This window comes from Pelobates fuscus, chromosome 3 (assembly GCF_036172605.1).
Source record: "Pelobates fuscus isolate aPelFus1 chromosome 3, aPelFus1.pri, whole genome shotgun sequence".
NCBI classification, from domain to species: domain Eukaryota; kingdom Metazoa; phylum Chordata; class Amphibia; order Anura; family Pelobatidae; genus Pelobates; species Pelobates fuscus.
The window spans coordinates 225,389,994-225,414,901 of NC_086319.1; the positions used below are offsets into that span (position 1 = coordinate 225,389,994).

General features: G+C 38.7%; 1 protein-coding gene across 6 annotated transcripts in view; it reads right to left on the reverse strand.

Annotated features, from left to right (window-relative positions):
• The window catches only part of MAGI2 (membrane associated guanylate kinase, WW and PDZ domain containing 2), a 1,040,513-nt gene that overhangs the window by 100,535 nt on the left and 915,070 nt on the right, over window positions 1–24,908 (reverse strand). For 5 of the 6 annotated variants that reach the window (XM_063448171.1, XM_063448169.1, XM_063448172.1 and 2 more), the window contains 2 exons: window positions 20,340–20,371; window positions 15,187–15,376 (listed from right to left, as the gene is read on the reverse strand). In XM_063448171.1, coding sequence (XP_063304241.1) covers window positions 15,187–15,376; window positions 20,340–20,371 — 222 coding nt within the window. The remainder of the gene's footprint in view (window positions 1–15,186; window positions 15,377–20,339; window positions 20,372–24,908) is intronic. The other variant, XM_063448170.1, reaches the window with a different exon arrangement.

A 24,908-nucleotide genomic window follows, 5' to 3' on the forward strand; every position in this document is an offset into this window, starting at 1 on the left:
ATACAAACATTGGAATAGCATTATTGGGGTAGGCAAGTTTCGTCACTCCAGATGTTGTGGACAACATCCCCCATATTGCTCTTACAGTGCTGACAAAGCATCAGCAGACATGTAGCCCACAACATATAGATTGCTGAAGGTTGCCTATCCCTGGTATAGAGGATGGAGAATGTAATTAAGACTAAGCACCTGTGAAGACCACAACCCTACTTTTTCTGGCGTTCTGGTTGGGTTTCAAAAGATCTCTCTGTTCCCTGGCCCCTTTTAGCGTGTACTATAACTGACAGTGGGCAACAGGTATTACTATTTCTATGTCCACTGTAATGCAACAGAGGAAACTGACTGCTGTGGTACCCTATCACAGCTATCCTGCAGCCTTACTTAGACAACTATGGATTTTATTAAAGACACAGAGGCTCCTATTATGCTTCTATTTCTTTAATTCTCCCTCAGCAGCGAAGAGAGATATATGCAGAAGAGAGAAAAAACAAATAACATTAGCATATTGACAGTGATATCATTGGTATCCACCCCCTTAGTATATAAGGTGTAGCACTCCATGCTTCTTCCTCTTTCTTCGCTGCTCCCTCAGACCAGATAAGCACACTCTCCTCTAATACCTATAGTGTGCTCTGGTGGGATTATATTATATTGTATTTGCAATTTGCTCTGTTTATTTACTCTGCTTATTGGGATACTCTTTACTGTTTAATCCCTTCCCACTACATTTGCTCAATTATCTGTTTCCTTTGCTGTACATTGCTGTTGTTCTTGTGTGACCGTTGTGCCCTCAGTTCCCCATTTGAGCTTTTTCTGTTTTCCCTCCCTCCCTCCCCCCCTCGGGTTGGGGCTCTCTTCCCCGGTCACACTCTGCCGGGTTTTGCCAGCAGGGCTCGTCCGATACCCCCGCGGCGTTTCCCCGCACTCATTTCTGCACCGCCGGGTGGACCTACTTTCGTCCGCACTGCGTTTTCAGGTTACTTTCGTTTTCGCCGCTCGCAAGCGGCGCGCATGCGCGGTGACTCGCGGTGGCCATTTTTTGGTTTCTGGTCGCCGGTTAAGGCGGCGGCCATTTTAAGAACCGTGCATCGTGGGTTTTTCCCTCTCACACGCTCTGAGAATCGATCCTTTCCCTCTACAGACGGGTACAGTCTATTTATAGCACTTTTATACTTTGGAGCTACCCTCCATCTCCCTGTACCTTTTTTCCCATCCCGTACCTGGGTTAATCAATCCTAGTACTGTCTTTTCACTTTATTTCCAATTTGTTATTTTCTTTCTTGCACTCAGCTATCTACCATGCAATCTGGTGATAACTTTCCTGGCAAACTTAGCCCATCAATGGCCACTAATAACCCTGACCCCCAGGCTGACCCTGGGCTTATGGGATCGGAAGAATTCCAATCCCTTCTGGACACCACCATGTCCAACTCTATTTCAAAGGCCATATGATCAGCCATGGGCGCTATGTCCTCTACCATCTCGAACTCCATTACACAGGCGCTCAGGCAAGTCCAACCTCACGCTACCCCTGCCTTGACCCATACCCCTCCTGAAGGGACACTACCAGGGCGCAAAGCGCTAGGCAAGCGCAAACACTCACAAGACCCTCCTCCCCATGCAGGTTGACCCTGCTCTGATTGACACACCTCAGGCTGCCCATGATGGCGCGCAACAACCGCGCAATAGAGCTTCTGGGTGAGCTACGGCTACCAGAGACTGGAAACGGGCAAGAGCCCAAGATGTACTGTCTGACTCAGACGAGGAGGGGGATGAGGGGTCAGACGTCCCGTACTCTGACCCGTACGAGGACGAGCTCTCAGAGGGCGAAAGCCTCCAGGGAAAACAATTCCCCTTAGCAGCGACACGTGCCTCGGCACAATCAGGGGCGCCCGGGGCAGAAGCAGCCTGCGACCCTAAAGATGTTCCTCTATTTGACCCTGACAACTTAAGGCACCCACGCTCTGCTGAGTGGGAACCCTCCGAACACATCGCCCAATACCTGGCCCTCAGGGTACGTAAGTCCCTCTCCCAAGAGGGCCGTAATAAGTTGAGAGCGGAATGCCCCCGACCCATAATACCTGATGCTGTGGCAAAAACCCCAGAGGTGGACCCTCAGATAGCCCAGTTTCTAGCCAAAACCGTCTAGAAACCTAAGAGGGGACTAGACTATTTCCCTCCGAAACTGTCAGGACAAGTTCCTAGACACCCTGGGACACCCTGAGCTGGAAGCAGCTCAGTCGGGTGAGGCACCTTTGGACTTTGACGTGGCGTTTGGCTGGCTCCAACGCTTGGTCTGCATGATCGGCAACGCCAATACTGCCATGTCAACGGAACGCAGGAAAGCTATCCTGCTGAAGATTGAACCCAAACTGGCTAGCATGGCCTCCTCTGAACCAGGGGCCTCGGCTAAGGGTCTGTTATTCGGCGAATCCTTCGTCAAAGATCTGGGTTCCTATGTTAAAACCTTCACGGCTCTGGACAAAGCCCAATCGTCCATTAAAAGAGTCTTCCACCAAAAGGTTTTCGGTAGAGGTAGGGGCCGTCTACCCGGCCGCAATCCCCGAGGTTTCTCCAGACCGAGCAGAGGCTCCTTCAACACTCAGAGGCCAAACCAGGAACGTTCCTACACTCCATTCTTCCCTTCTCGAGGAAGATCTTGGAATGCCTGTGGCGGCAGAGGAACAACCCCAGGAAAACGCCCTTATGGTGAGTACAATTTTCCCCCCTTTTTCCCATATAAATGTGGGGGGCAGATTGGCTTTGTTCTCTCAGACTTGGCCTACGATCACATCCGACAGCTGGGTGTTACAGACTGTAGAGGGTTACCACCTAGAACTGACGGTCTTCCCTTTCAGGATTCCCTTCCACAGGTGCCACACATGCCACAGTCTCACCGCGACCTCATCTCCACGGAGATCGAGGTCCTACGCAACAAAAATGCCATAGAGGAAATCCCTCTAGATACCCCAGGTTTTGTGAGCAACCTATTTTTGGTGCCGAAGAAAGGCGGGGTTGTCCGCCCGGTTATCAACCTAAAACCCCTCAATGCCTTCATCCAATATCGGCATTACAAAATGGAGGGCATACACTGCCTCCGAGACCTCCTCCTCCCGGGAGACTGGATGGTGAAACTCGATCTACAAGATGCGTATCTCACGATCCCGATAACACCGACGCACAGGAATCTGCTACAATTCCAGTGGGGCACAAAGAAATAGCGCTTCCGCTGTCTTCCTTTCGGTCTATCCTCTGCTCCATGGTGCTTCACGAAAGTGTTGAAACCGGTGGTTGCGTTCCACAGATTACACGGAATTCGTCACATTATCTACCTGGACGATATCCTCATACTAGCAGGGACACGATCCCTTCTGTTATCGCACCTGTCGTGGACCCTTCACCTCCTACAGAACCCTTGGTTTCCTGGTGAACTGGGAGAAATCGGTGCTACAACCCTCTCAACAGATGGAATTCCTAGGATTCGGAGTCGACTCCGTCCAACAAATCCTGTGCCTCCCAACGGACAAGATGTCCAACATCAAAAAGGAGATAAGGAGGCTAATGAACAGTCCAGACAGTTCTCTGAGACAATTGGCTCGAGTAATCGGCTTACTAGCGGCCTCCATACAGGCGATCTTCCCGGGACCACTTCACTATCGGGCGTTACAATGCCTGAAAGCATCTTGCCTAAGGAACGGTCAGTCGTACGAGACCAACATCACTTTGGACGAAGAATCCAAGGAAGAGCTGAACTGGTGGTTAACCCACATGGAAGCGTGGAACGAACGGGCGATTTTCGGTTCAACTCCAGATATAATAATAGAGTCGGATGCAAGCTTACATGGTTGGGGTGCGCGCTGCAGCTCCATATCCACAGGAGTCAGATGGTCAGTAAACGAATCGTTCCTACGCATAAACTCACTGGAACTACTGGCGGCCTCATTTGCCATCCGCAGCATCACACCCAGGGGCATCTCTTGCTCAATCCTCCTCAAATTGGACAACATCTCGGCAGTCAGGTACATAAACCATCTAGGAGGTACCAAATCACGCATCCTGGCGGTTTTGGCTCGAGACTTCTGGCATTACTGTTTGCAAAACAATGTGTCGGTGACCGCGGAACACATACCAGGCCTAGACAATTACACCGCGGACTGGAGATTGGAGACTCCAACCAAAGGTATTCTCCAAGATCGCACGACTATGGGGTCCCTTGAATGTGGATCTCTTTGCGTCCAGACTGAACACACAACTTCCTCAATTTTTCAGCTGGCGACCGGGCCCGGAAGCCTTGGCAACAGATGCTTTTCTTCAGGACTGGACCGGGGGATGAGCATACGCCTTTCCCCCGTTCAACCTGATTGCCCGGACTCTGGTGCACATTCGATGCTACAGGACCACATTGGTCTTGATAACACCATGCTGGAGATCTCAACCCTGGTTCCCTCACCTTCTGGAAATGGCGATCGATTTCCCACAGTTACTTCCGGATCAAACGTCCCTGTTAACCAATCCGGATGGGGAGAACCACGACCTGATAGAACGGGGACTCCTCCGGCTCATAGCATGGCTCCTTTCCGGGGACCCTGGGAAATCACAGAAGTTTCGAGAACAACTACCCAACTCTTGGCGAACGCCTGGGCACCAGGAACACAGCGCACATATGCTACGGCATGGAGAGCTTGGTCCGATTGGTGCCTGGAAAAATCAGTGGATGCCGTATCAGCTTCTGTAAAGACGGTACTAGACTTCCTCACTCAACTATTCGAATCGGGCAAAGCATTCCGTACATTCAACATCTACAGATCAGCTATTTCGGCAGGTCATGATACTGTGGACGGAATTCCTCTCGGACAGAACTCCCTGGTCTGTCGCCTACTCAAAGGTGTACGTTTCTCAGGCCCACCAAAATCCAGATACGGATCCTTTTGGGATGTCAACATAGTGTTCAAATTCCCAGAGGAATGGCCCGACAACACGGCACTGTCAATTAAACAATTGTTGGTAAAATTACTCATGATATTATGTTTACTATCTTGTAAACGAGTGTCAGACGTGAGGGCTTTGGACTGGCAAGCCCGCATGTTCACTCCGGAAGGAGTGTCATTTGATATTTCACGGAGAACGAAATTGGCAACTAAGCAAGTCTTCTATCCACGTCTTCCAAATCAACCAAATCTGTGCCCAATACTGTGCTTAAAAGAATACGAATCCCGTACTTCTCCCCTGCGACCATCAAACGACGGTCCTTTGTTTATTTCACTGAAGAAACCGCACCTCCCAGTAACTACACCTACCCTCGCCCGTTGGGCCAAATGGTTATTAGCTTCGGCCGGGATAGACGTCACAGTCTTTTCAGCCCACTCGGTCAGAGGCGCTATGGCTGCTAAAGCATCGACAATAGGATGTCGATTGGAAGACATCCTGAAGGCCGCAGACTGGTCTACGGAATCGACATTCCGGAATTTTTATTTTAAACCAATCCAACATTTCTCGGAAAGAGTTATTGCTCAGCTTTGAAAGAGCATAATAGGAGTCTCCGTGTCTTTAATAAAATTCCTAGATTTTACTATTAACATGACATAAAGTCATGATTTTATTAAAGACACGGAGGCGAGTATTATTCCCTCCCGCCCTCCCTGGGTGGAGGGATTGGATTTCACACGGATATCGACCACGGATCGGGTGTGTCCTTACGATCAGATTACCTTATTAGAATGTTTCTGTACGTCACTCAGGTAAGTGACTGTAATGTGATGCAAGTAGACATAATCTTAACTAAAATATCATATGTTATGACGACATAACAACAATTCTGTCCACAATAAGTTAAAAGCCTATGTTGGGGTATATGATACAACCAGTTACCAACCAAATATTACCATATTTTCTCCTCTCATTTTAGCCTGAATTATGCTATCAAGGTGTTGAAGTTCCGATACAAGGCGCTACAGTCCACCCATAAAGAATGGACATTTGACTATCGCCCACTGTTCCTGTTCGAGCCAAGTTTATCGTTCGGTTATTGATCTGGTCTTCGGATCGCTACAGAAAGAGGAAGAAGCATGGAGTGCTACACCTTATATACTAAGGGGGTGGATACCAATGATAGCACTGTCAATATGCTAATGTTATTTGTTTTTTCTCTCTTCTGCGTATATCTCTCTTCGCTGCTGAGGGAGAATGAAAGAAAGACGCATAACACTCGCCTCCGTGTCTTTAATAAAATCATGACTTTACGTCATGTTAATAGTAAAATCTAGGAATTCTGGACCCCTCACCTATATATCTCCAATCCCATATGTTATCCAACATACACATTAACATATTATATTAAAATAATAAATATCATTAAGTGATAATGACAAATTCAAAGCTAGGTCAAACAAATGTATTATGTGGGAAAACATTTCTTTGCATTTAATATAAACAGTTATCATTCTACGTGGGTATATTCTATTGTGTAAACATCTGTGAAATAGTTATTTTGGGGGGTGGAACAGTAAATTGTGGTGAATTGACAGAGTACGCAATTTATGCCAAATGTGGTGTGTGAGAGAGTAGCACAGTGTATGCCAAATGTACCTGAAAGGGAAAATATTCAGTTAGTCTCAGCCAGTAAAATACTACATCAAATACTAAATTCTATAAAAAATACTGGAACAAGGAACAAAGTATATGTCAAATCAAATACCAACTCAATAGCAAATTAATAGAAATCAAAATACTAGCACATATATTATTATGTTTCTGAAAATAAAAATGTTTTATATAACAAACAAAAAAAAACTAGACACAGTGTTTGAACAAAAACATGAGCGGATTGCCATATCATTTTAATAAAAACTCTAACAGACAATAGAGTATAATGTATATATTTTCACATAGCCATTAGTAAACATCAGGTGAAAAAGAGGGAAATAAAAGAACATAGAGTAGGAAAAAGGGGTTCTGTAGCAGAGGGTTGTAGACTGGGGAGTGTAAATAAACCTGCCATATACTCTATAAGTATAGGTCTATGAGAATATATTTTGTGTGTGATTGTTTCTTGTTTTTATGTTTGTTGCTTTTGTATCACTGCTCTCCCTTCTTTCTCATTGCTTATCCTCTCAATATATTTTCTGTGCGTTGTCTTTCACTTTGTTCTGCCTTACTCTTATTTTTCCACCTGTATTGCTTTTTACTCAGTCTGATTGTTCAGCCACAGAGGCATTGCTAGGCTCCAGAAATACCTGGGTCTTGAGCCCAAAGGAAAATTTGATGACCACTACACTAACAGAGAGGTGGGGATATCATGACATTTTACGGCCTTTCTGCTTTATATCCCCTCTACTCTACCTGTGAACAGCGTACTGCTGTTACTCTCCAGGGTCTCAATGAAAGCATAGCCAGAAAGAACTACTTGTTTCACAGCCAGGTATTCAATGTGATCCTGCCATTATACTTAATTAATAAAGGAGTGTGCAGCCAAGTTCTGTTCCCCAGGACTTCCTTCTGACACTGACCTTGGGGGCACCTAACCCTTTCACTTAGTGGCCTGGGCACGCACTATACTTAATTATCTTTCTTTTTATAAAGAGAGACGCTTATCAAAGCAACTGCTTGATGTAAAATTAAAAATTATTAAAAAAAACCACAAAACTTCCTGCACCCTCCACTAACTGTAGACTACTAAGACCCCCTATCAATGCCTATGCTTACCCCCTTTATTGCACGCCCATTAGTCTTTGTTACACTCACTGATTCCACTCTCATTCCCATAGCTCCCATCTATTGCAATCCTTTCTCTCACGCTGTTCCAGCAGTCTTCCAACCGCTCTTTCAGTCTTATATTTCTATATTGCCACCTGCTACTGGCTTTTTCTCTCTGTCCTCATCACTAAAATTAACATGCGTATATATAAATATATATACATATATACATGTTAATTTTTATGTATCTTTAAATAACCATCTAAGCACTCTTTTAGCCTACATTTACCCATGTATTAAATAATTTTTTGAAAAGAAATGCTCGGTAGCAAAGAGGTTTACACAGTTTTAAACATGTCGTTTAAACGGTGATTGTACCTACAATATTCTCATAAATGTTGAAAGCATGTAGACTCAGTTTGATAAATGTACCTCACATTAGATTAGATCCCAAAACACGTCAAATGCAAGTGTTGTGTGAAGATCAACTACTGAGTTGCAGTAAAGATATTTAAATTGCACCTTTTCTATAAACTGCCTTTCACAACAGCAATGTAAACTTAGATTTTGCTAATTTTTGATAGCCCTAACATACAATTAATGTCCACAGTATGCAATTACAAGTATTTAAAGTCCATGTTAATTATTCTCTTGGTAGGAACTCGGGCATATTTAATTAAGTTTGGAATTCCCAACCCAGCCTGCTTCCAAGATTATACTATATTTTACTGTTTAAATCTAATCTTGGTCGGATGATGATGTTTGGGGATTGTATAGAAAACTGGGTGGTTATTATTTATTCTTGCATAATGATTTATAAATACTATAATGTTTCAGCTCGAGTGATTGTGGGAATTACACAAGCTCGAGTGATTGTGGGAATTATACATACATTTATAGATTGCTATCTGTTACACATCTATCATTGGCTTTGGCCAAATTCAGAAGATACATTTTTCAAAATGGTGTCATTCTTATGAAAAGATTCAACCTCAGATTAACATAGGTTAATAAATGATTGCGTTGAAAAATACAGCATTTTGTACTACACAGATATATTCAAATAGAAATTGAATCAATCAGAACGTTTCATAATCTGATTTATTTCTATACATTCAAGTTTATATTGGTTAATCTCCGGTAGAATCAATGGAATTATGGAACAGTCTAAAGAAAACTTGGGTACTTTAATAAAACTGTCTGGTTAAGCATTTTTGTGATTAAAATGTGTGGCTAAAAACTAATTTTGTTAAATCAAAGGTTTTAGATTTATGTAATCTTGAAAGATCCATAAATTGTTATATATATATAATATATAAAACATAAAACAAACACATAAATTAAGTAAACTGGAGGTTAATCTCAGCTAATTTATGTTGCTTGGAGGGTTCCTTTAATGCAGCAGTAGTTAATAGAATGTAATTTATATGATGTGATATACCCTGTAAAAAATATTGAAATTCTTGCATTCGTTGTTGATATATACATATCTGCCCATTTGATTTTATAATAGAGGCAATTCAAAATATATTCTCAAAGTAAAATGCATTTTTAATATGAATTTAAATTGTGGATCAATTTCTTTGAATAAATGTTTAATATTGCTGAAATGGAAAAACAAATCATATATTCTAAATGGTTCTTAATTGCTGATTTAATGGGTAGTTAATCAAATATTGGTAAGTGAATATATTTTTCCTGCTCAGCTAGGCATTAACTCTTGTTTTAAAATGCAGATTTATTCAGTTCTATTTGCTTTTTCATATTTGGCACCCAAAGGTCTGTTGTGCTTGGCACACAGATGTTTATACAATCAATTTAATTAGTAAACATGTGCTAAATACTGTTAAAACTGTGCCTAAAGCTTCTGCCAACATCAACCTGGTATCAAATTTGGCATTTAGAAGTATCAATTCATTCTTTTTTTATGTTAAAGTAATATTGATATATACAGACATATATTTTTGACAGCAGAGAACAAAATCATTGAAATTATAATTGATATATTTTTAAAAACCCTAACCCAAAAAAGCAAAAACATTATAATCAGCGCAATAACAAAGCATAAAGTCTGTTTTTTTTTTTTAACTAAAGCTTAACGTTCTACATACAGTTTATGAGATGAATAAACTGACAGCAAATAAACAGATCGAGAGAAATAAAGAATCCTCTGTTTGGATGCAGTAGTCAATTTTTATATATTGTCATATAACCATGAAATATAATAGAGCAACATATTTGATTTATAAATGTGCTTATTATTCTGATATTACAATGTGGTTTAATCTTTAAATTAGCTCACTGTTTAAAAATAATATATTTAGATTAACATTGTTGTCTTACTGAGTCTTGCTTGTAATGCAGGTAATAAATTTGCTGTTATGATCGATTTACTGACACACAGTGACTTTTTCCTGAATATGTGTGTCATTTTACTAAATACCTTTATGTATTGACAGTGCCTAGAAGACTTTTTTAGAGTATTATAAATAGATATGCCGTTAATAATAAACAGAACAGTTCTTTAGAAAATGCGTTATAAAATCACAGACGAAGAAACAGACAATACATGTTTGTTTGTACCTGTTCACCAGTGACTTTAGAAGGTTTGCATTTTTAAAGACTTGCTTCTTGGGGAACTTTGGCGCCTAGTATCACAATGACATCTGTACCCGTTTCAACAAAAAATGCCTGGGAGCATTACATGACAAACTGGGTTATTGAGCTGTCTGCTAAGCAATAGAATTATATGGGTCACTAGTTCTGCCAATAAGAAACCAAGACTGTGAGAGACATTGCTTGATTGTTATTTATGCAATTTCTGTTGATCTAGTCCGGCTAGTTGACAAATATTTTTTTGTGTGCGTCTTGAATTAATTTAAACAGTGTTGAAATAGCTAAGTTTTACAATTTAGGAACTATGAGATAATTGCTTGCAGTAATGAATGACATGTACCATTCAGAGCTAGACATCTTCCCTTTCAGAAGGTCTGATAAGTTACTGTTCCTAGCAAACTTAGCTACCGTTTCACCTGGTAGAGCATTAGGACAGTCATCCAATACATGGTACATGTAATAAAATGCAATGTCTTCTTCATGAATGACTATAGTTAGAGATTCCCTTGATTGCCAAATAATATAGTTATTTTAGAAAGTCTGATGTTGCAATCAATCAGCAGGCATCATATATCACTATTCTCTTTATTTAAAAAAAAAAAAACAGTAATGGCTTTCGTTGTCACAGTGGATGTCTTTGAACTACATTTTCCAAGAAGCACCAAGCTAGCCAAGTGATAGCTATCCTAAACAGATTGCAGTCTGCCCTGAACATTTTGTGAGTTAGTAAATATTAGAGGGAAGTAATAGTGATATACATTTCTTAATTTTCATCCAGCCCAGTTTAGTTAGATACACATATTTTTTAACATAAATTAAAACAAACCAACACGTGGCATGCGTTGTTCTTGAATCTTGACATGCTATTTAATTATGCACTTTAAAAATGGATGATAAACTTATATTAAAGAAAATATAATTTTCACATTCACAAAACACTACAAGAATGTCCTCCTACATAAGGAATTTTGAATGAGACATTAGTAGAACATTCTCTTCACAACTGTTATAAACCATTTAATTAACATAGCAAATAAATGTATTAGGAAGCCCACCTGTCCATACTGCAGTAATAGTTGATCGGTTGGTGGTCACATTTGACTGGCTTAACAATAATGTGTTTTACCCATTGACTTCAGATGCCAACTGGGAGATTTTCATCTCTGTGGTTTAGCTTAATTACAGAATCAAAAACTGAGCCAAAATAAAAATACCGGTAATGTGGTTTTGTCCATTTAAATAAGCTTGGCATCTCAGCTTTACAGCAATTCTTAACACCCTTCCCTACAAGAGCATGACTGATGTCTCATTTAGAAAAGTTATGCCAAGAGTGAATTCTTCTCAAAACAATGGCAGTGATGTCAGAATATAATGTCACATTAGTGTTAGTTAATTGACTCACTCCTGATTAACAGTCAAATGGTATAACAACCTCTAAGGAAGCACTAATTACATAATGATTTGAAGGTGACTTAATGCCTGGTAGTCTGGTCTAGCATTATTGTTTTACAAAAGTAAGGTGTGATTTTTTTCCCAATGCTGATAATGTGAGTTATTTATCAACAAATCTTGATGCTTGAAAAAAGAATGTGCTTCGTTTAACACCAATCTAATAGCAATGCTGAATTATTGTGTAACATGATGTATCACAATCAATGACATTTCTCTGTCGAGATATGAACTGGAAGTCTTTACTAGATGATTTATGAAAAAGGGGTAAGCCAACTATAACAATCAATTACAAACACAGATTTAAACAGCCATGGAGGAAGCATTGAGTATGCTGCCTATACGTTGGCTCTTTAGAGAAGTGGTAACATCACTGCCTTAGAACGGGGAGCCAAGGTTTGAATCCCAGTCACGTTACCAGTAAGTGTCCTTAGTAAAGACACCTAATGATATATATATTAGTTTGTCTCCAAATCTTGCTTAAGCAGGGATTTCTTTTACTTTAATGTCACCTATCTAGTTGTAAAATGCTTTTTGTGCTATATAAATATTAATCAAAATTGATTAAAACAAAGTTGCACACTAAAGTAATATTAGGCACACACTATAGCCCTCATTTTGCATGGATAGATAAAACCTTCAGCATATAAGCTTTGTTTGTTAATGGAAAAATGTTAGGGTATGCATAATCTTTAACATTTAAAAAAAAATACGTTTTATTATGGCTACTGAAATTGTGTTTTATCATTATTATCAATATCTTAACACAAAGATGGTGGGATTATCAATCAAACAATGTGCAACACAATGTTTATTGTCCACATTTTGCAAATTGTATCGCTTTATTGCTTTGTCCATGATATTGGCCTCTGAGTGACATTTAATAGGACAAATGATGCAATTCCGCAAGAATCCCAGATTGACAATAGTGAATACATGGTACTGTGAAACGGTGCTGGGCAGCTGAAAAAGTCCATCAGTGATCAATGGGCTAAGGGGCATGCAGGGAGACTTCCCCAGGGTTCAGATACTGGGGGACACATTGGCAGACTGGGGGATAGTACTTTAAAGACAGCATTTTTAAAATAACCACAGCTGAGCATGATTAGATTTAAATTGTTTTATGCTGAACTCATTAAGAGTTTTGCACATAGAACTTCTGTCAGTCTGGGCCCAAGAATTTTGGCCCTGGCTGAAAACAGGGGCCCCTCAAGTACCAGCAGAGGTTAGTACTTTTATTGCATGATGGTCGATGCTGTCAAGGGGCATTAAAACCCTGCACTGTATAACAGTATAGACCAGGGGTTCGCAACCCAGTCCTCAAGGACCCCCTACCAGTCCAGGATTTAGGGATTACCCTGTTGTGTCTAAAGTGTTTGTCCCCCCCCCCTAAAAACACATTAGACACAGCAGGGTAATCCCTAAATCCTGGACAGTTCAGGGGTCCTTGAGGACTGGGTTGAGAACCCCTGGTATAGACCTCCATGAGGTCCTTAAGTGGTTAAAAGATAACTTTTTTCTTTTTACATAGAAATACTTTAAAATATATCACAGGGTTCCATAGCTGTAAATAACACAATGTAAAAAAGAAAAAAAAATGTGTTCAATAACATTACAGTATATATAGAGATGAACATTACAGAATTTAAATTGAGTTTGAGAGAATGTAAGATTTATATATAAGAAAAAAAACTGTTATTAAATGATACCTTAAATAGATTAAAAACAAATATACACAAAAAATATATAAAAGAAAATCGAAAACTGCCATAGTCTAGTCAGTCTATTCATCACCAAGACCACGCCAAATAACCAAGAACAGATTATGATAATTATGAAAATAAACTTCTATGTCCCCTTTTATTATATTTTTCATATATATTTAGCTCTAGTTTGTTTCCCTCCTGTCTGTCTTCAATCTTACCTTTATTCTTCTATCTGTTTTGTTAACCCAGACACTATTGCCTTACTCTTTATATATTCATTTTTTTCTCTCTACCTTTAAGACATTAGCTTAATTATGTATGTTTCTATTGTACTTATATGGAATAATCATATCGAATAGAACTAGTTTTATTGCTATTTGCTGAATAGAGTGAACACTATATTCACTTTCTTTTATGTTTTATTTATGTCTACCACTAATGAAGATATCTATCATCAACACATCCTAGAGTTGGGATTGTACCGCTCTATGCAGTATTATTTGAGCTTTCAAGAAGCTCTATACATGTCAGTGGCCAATTTGATGATTATTTTATATATAGTATTTTAGATACTACACTATAAAGGTTTCTTCTACATGCTCTTGTTTTTTTTTTCTTCTCATCTCATTATCCATCTCCTGCCTTTGAGGATCACCACTGGTTTCATTTGCTCAAGCAAGGGTTATACTGTTGTATGTTGATTGATTAAAGCTCATTTATGGCTTTGAATTTATCTATTCCTTTTCAGTAGCCATTTATTTTGTATTTATTTATTTTTTGATCTGGTGATATCGATAAGCTACCCCATAGGTCTCCAGGCCATGCCTCCTCCATATTGACTCGGGAGGAGACGAGGTAAGCAGCGCCAAGGGAGCCTTATCCCTGGAAAGAGGTGAATAAATAACCTTTGTTTTATTATTTTTACAAAATAAAAGAAAGGGAGCTCTATAAGTAGGACCAGTGGCACTATATCATTATAAATATAGGTTTGTATTCCTAACACTGTAGTGTTCCTTTAATTTCATCTTTTGTTTCTATTCAATGTTCTATTCAACACTGTTGGTAACTTCTATTTTCTAATTTAGAATGAATAAGTATGCTCCTATTATTATAACTATTTCCCTGCTTATCTGCATGTACGGCATTAGGAATAAAAACAAAACATAATAATATAAAATGCGTACATCTCCATGAATGTGTACATTATGTAATTAATTTCTTTGTTTTACCACTAAGCATGTTTGAGGTTTAGATCTTGTCTGATGGATGACCACAATGCCTTCTATTTATAAATGTTCTCAAAAATTAGAATCTTTGCAAACACGAGTGACTGAATAATCCATCTAATTAAAATATTTTTTTAATTTGTTCAGCTAAGGATTAGGAACGCACCGGATTTGTTCTGTATGTGACCTAATGAGGATTTTTTAATTTGTTAGTGTAGCAAGTGCAGATTTAGCTCAGAAAAAAAAACAACAGTGGAAAGAGCTTATGCAATTATGGCCAGATGAAATGTTTTAGATATAGCACATGTGCTAATTATAGAGTGCCCAAACATGATCATTATATTTATCTTACACTACAATTTCGGTAATTTATATGAGCTAATATTATGCTGTAATAATAAAATGTATTAAAGAAGATAACATGTCACAATCATAGCTACAAATGATTATTTCTCCACAGCTTGCAGAGATGTCACTACTGAAAGTAATTTACTTACGCCTACTTTCATAAATTGCTCTTGATTTCTCATAGAGTTCGTAAGGGTCGGGTTTTCTTGGATCAAAGGCATCTGTAGAATCAGGGAATGAGCTTCTATGTAGCGTTGGTGGAAATGGGAGATTTTGTGGCATAGATGGTGCTGTTATACTAGTCTGGGGGCTTCCTTGGTTATCCCATCGTTCCATTATCTGTAACACAAGAAAATAAAGTTTTGCTTTATCGATATTGATTGCAGCTACAACTTCATCAAATGGAATTCAGAGCCAAATCCAAGTTTTAGAACAAAATAGTAGAACAAAAAACATAGCTGGCTTTATCCAAATCGGCTATTGTGACATACAATTTAACACTGTGAGTTGTGGTGAATTGAATACCAAATATAAAAATGTAGGGTACAACACCTGAGCTTTGACTATAGAGGTGTTAAATAATTTTTTTAAATAGAACTTTTCATATATCTAAGGTTTCAATTTAATATTTTAGGATAAACTGACCTAATATTTTTGTATAAACTTTTAAAATCATCATTTTCAAAATATTAAAATTAAAAAAAAATATCACATAAAATATATAACTGTTTCAAAAATATATACAAATATTAAAACATTGTTCAAAATATTAAATAATTTTAAGTTTATCCAAAATATATATTTTTAAAAATCTAGAAGCTTATCTAAAAATATTAAATCGAGGCCTTTGTCATGACCACAGGAAATGCCACCTTGAATCTGACTGCAATCCACACTCACACAGGAGCTAAAATATACCGTAGTATAAGGTTTCCAGATCTTTGTAAACCATATTTGAAAACGCGTCAGGCATAGTGGTAACTTAAAAATGTAATTTTCTAAATTATTATATTTCCCTTTATATCAGCACCAAAATTAAATAAGACTTTCTGTATAAAAGATGCCTAAGTACTGGGGTTCGATAAAAAAGAGAAAGAGGGCAATGCTACTTAATAGTTGTGTGATAACGCAGAGGAGAAAAAGGGGAGTGAATCTCAGCACCACAAATGAGAGTAAAATGTTTCACCAACCACGCGGATCTTTAAGAGGGACAACTAATTTTCAGTAATAATAAACATTGTAACTTTTCTGTAACATCTATCCATATCTGAGCGTATTGCATCTTCCTTTCCTCTGATACTATCTATATCTTAAAGGGTTTTTTACTAAAGTGGGAATTAAAAGTAAATTAAAAGTCAGAGTAACCACACTGAAAGCACAGAGAATTTTCCCAGTCTGGCTATTTTCACCTTACATTTGAATTTTGCTTTGACTTCTATCTTTAGTTAATAAACCTGCTAATCACTACGAATCCCAGCTATTTCTGGCTGTGGAATTGTTGTATTACATGACTCTAGATAATTGTTTTCCCTTTGGAGAGATTGCGATTGTGATTTTATATTTTTATATTTCGGTCTAAATAAAAGTTAAGCAATACTCATTTTTGTTGCTGAGATTCACTCCACTTTTTCAAGTATTAATATTTTCGGTAAATAAAAAATTACACAAGAGGGTATAATCTCTCTTAGTTAAATAATGGAAGGAAAAAACAGAATGGTCTAATAGCAATGTGTATCTCCTAAACGACTGGTATTAAAACAGCACACAAGCTATGCTGAAGAATAAGAAATCATGTGTACAAAGATAACATCTAGTACATTTACCAGGAGTAGATACACATGTAGATAAGAAAAGGTTAATGAATAAATAAAGAGCAACAGACAAAATTGTCTTTAAATAAAAGCTGAATAAATCAGTAGCAGCAAACTAAATAGTTTGAGGGGAATGTAGTTTAAGTTGATATACCCCTCAAACTATTTAGTTTGCTGCTACTGATTTATTCAGCTTTTATTTAAAGACTATTTTATCTGCTGCTCTTTATTTATTCATTAACCTTTTCTTATCTACATGTGTATCTACTCCTGGTAAATGTACTAGATGTTATCTTTGTACACAGCATTAGTATTTTTGGGATTACCCCCCATTTCTTTTTTTGTCAGCATTGCTGTTCTGATTATCCCGTTTACTTTTGCTTTATAATGCAGAGGAGAAACATTACACTTAACCAACATTAACATTAACAAACATGTATTCCTGACCCTATAGTACAAAACCCACTATTTAGGTGGCTTGCCCCCCTTACCCTCCTTAAAAGCATGAAAAACCTTATTTCCAGCGCCATATGGGTCCACCCCACCTCTTGGTGACATCATCAGAATTGACTATTTTTAGCCAATCACATGCTTTCCCATAGCAAAAGCATTGGATTGGCTAAAATAGGCAAGGGGGCGGGGTCAAATGGCATTTGGGCCAATCAGCACCTCCTCATAGAGATGCATTGAATTATGCATTGAATCTATGAGGAAAATTCAGCGTCCTACGCAGAGCGCGGAGACACTTAACGTCACTGCTGCCTACTGATCAGCGCTGAGCCAGGAGGCACCTCCAGTGGCTATCTAAGGAGTGAAAAGGCAGTGTTTACATGAAAATGCCTGAAGGCAATGATTATACTCACCAGAACAACTGCATTAAGCTGTAGTTCAGGTGACTACAGTGCTCCTTTAACTGTTTGTTCCCTCACACTAAGCACATGGAATTATCATACATCAAACCGATTACTAACACTATTTACTACATTTATAATGTACTACAATGGATAATGTACAAACTGTACTTTTTTTTATATTTAACTGAAAACTAGCTTAAATGTCACATATTATTGTTATGACAGGAAGATAAGTTAACTACAGAGCACGAGATTAGAGCTACAATTTTAGCCATGAACAAAGCTAGATCTGCTCAAACAGAATCTTTAAGCTATCAACTATTTGTCAGTTCCAACGGCAGGTAGGTTAAACACACTATGGTTTTGTCAGTAATTAATTAATCAGAAAAGCAGCATAGTGTAATTAAAAGACCCAGATAACGCTATTCTGGTTCTTCAAAATATTTATGTGCAATAAAAGAAAGCTGTATTTGTCCAATAAATGTAGAAATGGTAATATTTGGTAATATGTATAAATTAGGTAATGGCTATCTATCTATAAAAGGAACCTGTATTTTGAGAAACTGTTGTAAGCTATGTAAGCTCCCTTTTGACAAGGCTGTTAAATAGCAAAAACTAGGCTCACACACATAGGTGCAAGAGATACAGTTTTTTTTAGTCCTATTTAACCCCTTAAGGTCCAAACTTCTGGAATAAAAGGGAATCATGACATGTCACACATGTCATGTGTCCTTAAGGGGTTAAATAATAGCTAGTTAAAAAACATTTTGCCGTCCATTCTTCACAAACAGTTGGTTTTTGTTGTTGTTTTTGAGACAAACACTCCAAACAAGGCATTAGAACAACTAGAGCTCAGCACTACATTCTGGTAAGCTTAGATATCCTAGTGGTCTGGAGTTTCACCTCTCATTATTTTGAGAAAAGGAATATATCAGGGTTGCCTGAAAGGGACATCCAAGCAATTCCAAGCGTCTAGATTGTGGACTGTAGTCCATTGTGAGATATAATAATTTGATGTTTACTGTTATTTTGGGTTTTGTTGTTTATTTTTTTTCTACTTTTACATTTCTTCGGCATTCACATCTCATGTACTGTAAAATATCAAAATGACAATACAAAATGTTTGAAACAAATTAAAAGCTAGTTCTAACGTTTAAGCAGCAAACACAGGTTAAAGGACAGTGTAGGCATAGAACCATTTAATCTAATTGAATTGGTTATAGTGTCTGCAGTCCCCAGGCACAGTCCCTCCATTCAGTACTAAACTATTTCTGAGCGGATTAATAGGGGTCCTTGGCCACCCACATGCCAGCTCCCACTGGAGGTATGGCTAAGGCAGAAATACAACACTACCTTCTAGCCATAAAAGTTCATACCAGCAATGGGTGCTGTCATAGGCTAAAAGTGATCAACTGACGCTCCCAGCCAGTCGCTGTCCGTCGCTGCTCTGGCTAATGCTTCCACAGAATGGATGAGCTGCTCTGAACTCTTGTTTAGAATTAAAACAGTTAAACACTGAATGGAAGGATGGTGCCAGGGGACTTCAGTAAGATGAAGCACTTACAATGATACTTTGTCTCTTTTTAATGTAACTGCAGGATTCAAGAGACCTTCATTTTAATAGCCTGATTATATATAAACCAAACCATGTTTTTATTTTGTTATTGTTTTGATACAGAATTGTCTATTTTTTTAAATTAGTTTTTTTGTATGTATAATAAATGTATACTAAATTAGAAATATTTTATCTAAATTGGGCTTCCTTTGGCCACTTTCATCTTTCAAGATTACCAGGGAGATCAATTATTTTCTCATCAGTACTGTAATAACAACTAAGGGTTTTGTAAAATGATTGATTAAAGGCTCAATCTATTACTATTACACTTACAAAAATTTGATCTTTATGAAGTGATTACAGCTACAACAGTATAGCTTGTTCATATATAAATAATATGATTCTGCTGGAAATATTAGTTGTAATTGATTTATGAAAATTACATTTAAGGGTTAAAGGTGTGTCTTTAATGTTACCTATGATTAGAAACGTAAGTGCATCTACAGGAAGAAATGCTCTCAGATCAGCCCCTTAGTTTATAGAACAAAAGAGAACATATGACTTAATGCCCACGGGAGTTCTAGAATTAAATTCACTGCAGAATCTATTGTATTGTATTGTATTTATGGTCTAGTTTACACCAATCGTCAGTGGTTCAAGAAATATAAGCATAATATGTGTATTCACTGGTTTTGCATCTTATCCTAAATTGTGTTCCAAGCAGTTGTATAATGCAAACACAAATTAAAAGGAATCCATGTTTAAAATGGAATGAGGCAAAAATGTGATTCTTTGTTAAACTAATTTGCATATGCCCACCCAGAATCCTTTGCGGTCGTAACATCACTGCAGAGTTGGGATTTCTGTGGGAAAAGCAAGTCTTATGGCTTGACTGGTGTGCAGATTTTTGTTTAGCATTGTATTAACTATATATATATATATATATATACACACACACATATATATATATATATATATATAAATATCCAAGCAATTACATGTGTTTACATTATCCACTGCTATGACATTTCGGTTAATTGATAACAATTCCAAAATCATCATTACTGAACAATATGACTTACAGGTTTGGAACTTTTCCATGGAGAGAAGAAACCTGCAAACAGAAAGAAAAGTGAGAGTTTTATATCTTGAAGTATAGCAAGTGTTTTAGATAGTTGCATTAAAGACACAAATTGCTCCACATCAAACTCCCATTAAAGAGAACCTGGTTAAAGGCAGTAACATACTTTGAAATGTGAATGGCATTAAAATTTAAGAAACACTTCACATTAGTTTACAGCCAGATAGGTAAAGTAGCACTTTAAATGGAATAGTTCAATTTGATTTTTCAATTTGGAGTAATTTTATATTGGATGCTTTTAAAAAATAAGAGCTGTCTATAAATATTTGAGCACTGTAGACCTACGATTAAAATTCTATCTGTGTCTTACAGCTTGTTTTATGATGGAATTTAGTTTAGGGATATAGTGCAGTTTCAAAACCTTGTAAAAATCAAACTAACTTTGCCTTTACTTGCCATATAAATCGGAAAGTTTAATGAGCTGGCTAGCAATCTTAAATGTGAGCAATAAAAACAATATAGTAAAATAATAATAGTAATATGACTAAATGTTTAACCCCTTTTCTACCAAACACTTTCTGTTTAAAATGATAGTCTAAACATCAAAATAACTTAATCTTCAAAAGTGCTGATTTTAAGAGAAATTGTCACTTTTACAAATTTTGTATGCTTCATGCTGCAAAACTAAGTGGAAGGCAATGTTTCCCTGTGAGAAGCATTACAGGTGCAGTGTGGCAATTACTGCGCATGCTCCCTGCATCCTGGTGTTTCTCTGTGAGAAGCATGCTGTTGTCCTGAAGATTGTCAGTATTGACGATCCCTTGCACGTAGAGCAGAAATGCAGTGAGGAACTATCTTGCTGCTAGATTTCAGGTAAGTTAACCCTTTATTTTGGAAAAAGGGGGTCACAATAAGCCAAGCTGTTGATGCAAAACTTTAGATTTATACAGTAATGAGTGTCCCTTTAACACTTTAGATTTATACAGTAAAGATTGCCCCTTTAACACTTTAGATTTATACAGTAATGAGTGCCCCTTTAACACTTTAGAAAACAAAACCTGGCATTTTATGTGTAACCAATAATTTGTTTCACTAGATGCATGCTGTTTTTATACATTTGGAAAGAGTTCTATAAATTAATCATCACATCCCAAAAGCCCACAATTTACTATGACAAAATCATATGATATTACACAAATACAGAGAATAAAAAAGTTTAGCTGATATAGAGGTTTTTTTGTTTGTTTTTAGTTGAACTAGAGTTCTAATGCCTGGCCCCTTGCATAAGACAGGGCTAATGCAGAAGTGAATAAGGTGTTAGGAAAGCCTCCGAGGTTTTCAAACTTCTCCAAAACAGAGATGGCACCATAACTATCATAACCAAATATAATCGGCTGTAAAATATGTGGTAGAGTGTCTCTTTAAGAAGGTAGGTTTGTAATGAGTAATGAGTATATAACGCAACAATCATCAGTGACTGGCCGGTGGCTGGCTGACATATAATTTTAATAATTATATGAAACCGGACTATGTTTTAATAATGTAACCGTATCCCTTTACTAGCCAGTGAGTTCGATACCCAATTCAAGACTGTAGGAAATTTCTATAAATATCAACTCTCATATTACCTACCTAACATTTGTTCTCATATTCACTACCTGCTAGCAGTTGTGCTTCAATCAGTAATGAACTAGGCAGTATTGCCAATAACTAGTCTGTTGGATTTCAGTTGATTTTGTCTTAAAAGGAACTCACATCTAATAGGAACACAGGAAACTCCCCAAAAGTTCAGATGATTGTTTCATTTCCTAACTAAAGTCAATAAACTCATCTGACCTTTGCAACTTTTCATTGGGAAGATGAGTTATACATTATATAGTTATGTAACAAAGTGCTTGATTGGGCACATATAAGCATATTTGTTGCCACTGGGGAATCGAAAACGTAGGTATCTCCTCATGTGGAGGGAACTGTGCATTGTTTGTGTAATGGACAGCAGGAGTGATGGAGACACCAGATGTTTTACCATTTGTGTCCAGAAACCAAACCAGAAGTGATACTTGGCACAAACAATGATGGTGCAGGTCTAGAGAGAGTTATACTTAGGTGGTTCCCCCTCAGTAAGTTAATGATCAGTCTGTGAGTGAGTTATACTTAGGTGGTTCCCCCTCAGTAAGTTAATGATCAGTCTGTGAGTGAGTTATACTTAGGTGGTTTCCCCCTCAGTAAGTTAATGATCAGTCTGTGAGTGAGTTATACTTAGGTGGTTCCCCCTCAGTAAGTTAATGATCAGTCTGTGAGTGAGTTATACTTAGGTGGTTTCCCCCTCAGAAAGTTAATGATCAGTCTGTGAGTGAGTTATACTTAGGTGGTTCCCCCTCAGTAAGTTAATGATCAGTCTGTGAGTGAGTTATACTTAGGTGGTTTCCCCCTCAGTAAGTTAATGATCAGTCTGTGAGTGAGTTATACTTAGGTGGTTTCCCCCTCAGTAAGTTAATGATCAGTCTGTGAGTGAGTTATACTTAGGTGGTTCCCCCTCAGTAAGTTAATGATCAGTCTGTGAGTGAGTTATACTTAGGTGGTTTCCCCCTCAGTAAGTTAATGATCAGTCTGTGAGTGAGTTATACTTAGGTGGTTCCCCCTCAGTAAGTTAATGATCAGTCTGTGAGTGAGTTATACTAGGTGGTTCCCCGTCAGTAAGTTAATGATCAGTCTGTGAGTGAGTTATACTTAGGTGGTTCCCCCTCAGTAAGTTAATGATCAGTCTGTGAGTGAGTTATACTTAGGTGGTTCCCCCTCAGTAAGTTAATGATCAGTCTGTGAGTGAGTTATACTAGGTGGTTCCCCGTCAGTAAGTTAATGATCAGTCTGTGAGTGAGTTATACTTAGGTGGTTCCCCCTCAGTAAGTTAATGATCAGTCTGTGAGTGAGTTATGCTTAGGTGGTTTCCCCCTCAGTAAGTTAATGATCAGTCTGTGAGTGAGTTATTCTTAGGTGGTTTCCCCCTCAGTAAGTTAATGATCAGTCTGTGAGTGAGTTATACTTAGGTGGTTTCCCCCTCAGTAAGTTAATGATCAGTCTGTGAGTGAGTTATACTTAGGTGGTTCCCCCTCAGTAAGTTAATGATCAGTCTGTGAGTGAGTTATACTAGGTGGTTCCCCCTGTCAGGATCGGGACAGGGATCCAACACGCAGGGTACAAAGAGTGGAAAGGTACGTATACCGGGCCTTAGAATGGCCGGACTAACGTACCGAGAGTAATAGAGAATAGTCAGAGACAAGCCGAGGTCGAGGAAACGAGAAGACAGATAAGCGAGAGACAAGCCGGGTCAAGGGATAACAGAGAAGCAGGGTAGTACAACAAGCCGAGTCAAAACCAAATAGAGCAAACTAGAATACCAGAGCACTGAGTGACTAGACAAGCTAGAACCACGACAGGGCAATGAGCTGAAGAGAGAAGTAAGCTTAAATACCCTGGCTCCGGATGGTGAGCACGCCTCTGACAAGTGCCGATTGGATATCGGACACTTGAGTGACAGGTCGCTCGTGATAGCGTCATGACGTCACGTATTGAGCGTCCTGCTAGAAAAGGATGTGGATTCCTCGCGGCCGGTGTTTAATTGGCTGGATGAACCGCGAGGAACGGAGGAAACAGCTCGCCTGGACGGATAAACCACCAAGTCTCTCCCTCCCTTAGAGGTAGAGACCTCAGGTACCCTGACAGTACCCCCCCTCTCAGATACGCCCACCGGGCGGAAGGAACCGGGGCGAGATGGGAAGCGGAGGTGAAATGCTCTGCGAAGGCGAGAAGCATGAACGTCCTCCTGAGGTACCCAACTCCTCTCCTCAGGACCATATCCCCTCCAGTTGACCAGATATTGCAATTTTCCCCTTGAAATTCTGGAATCAACGATGGAGCTTACCTCGTACTCCTCCCGACCCTCCACCTGAACAGGACGAGGCGAGGAGACCTTAGAGGAGAATTTGTTGCAAATAAGAGGTTTCAACAAGGAGACATGAAAAGAGTTAGGAATGCGTAAGGCAGGTGGCAGAGCAAGGCGATACGCAACCGGATTGATACGAGTGAGAACCCTGTAAGGGCCTATGTAGCGAGGAGCAAATTTCATAGATGGAACTTTTAGTCGAATATTCTTAGTACTTAACCACACCCTATCCCCAGGAACAAAAACAGGAGCCGCTTTTCTATGCTTGTCAGCGTGTTTCTTGAACAACGAGGAACTATGTAACAGAATTTGCCGAGTCTGATCCCATAATTTCTTCAGGTTGGCGACATGATCATCAACCGACGGTATCCCCTGAGAAGAGGAAACCGAAGGAAAAATCGAAGGATGAAAGCCATAGTTCATGAAGAAAGGGCTAGAGCGAGTTGAATCGCAAACAAGGTTATTGTGTGCGAACTCCGCCCAAGGAATCAGACCGACCCAATCGTCCTGGTGTTCGGAAACAAAGCAACGCAGATACTGTTCGATCTTTTGATTGGTACGTTCAGCAGCTCCGTTAGACTGAGGGTGATAGGCCGAGGAGAAGTTCAATTTGATGCCCATTTGAGA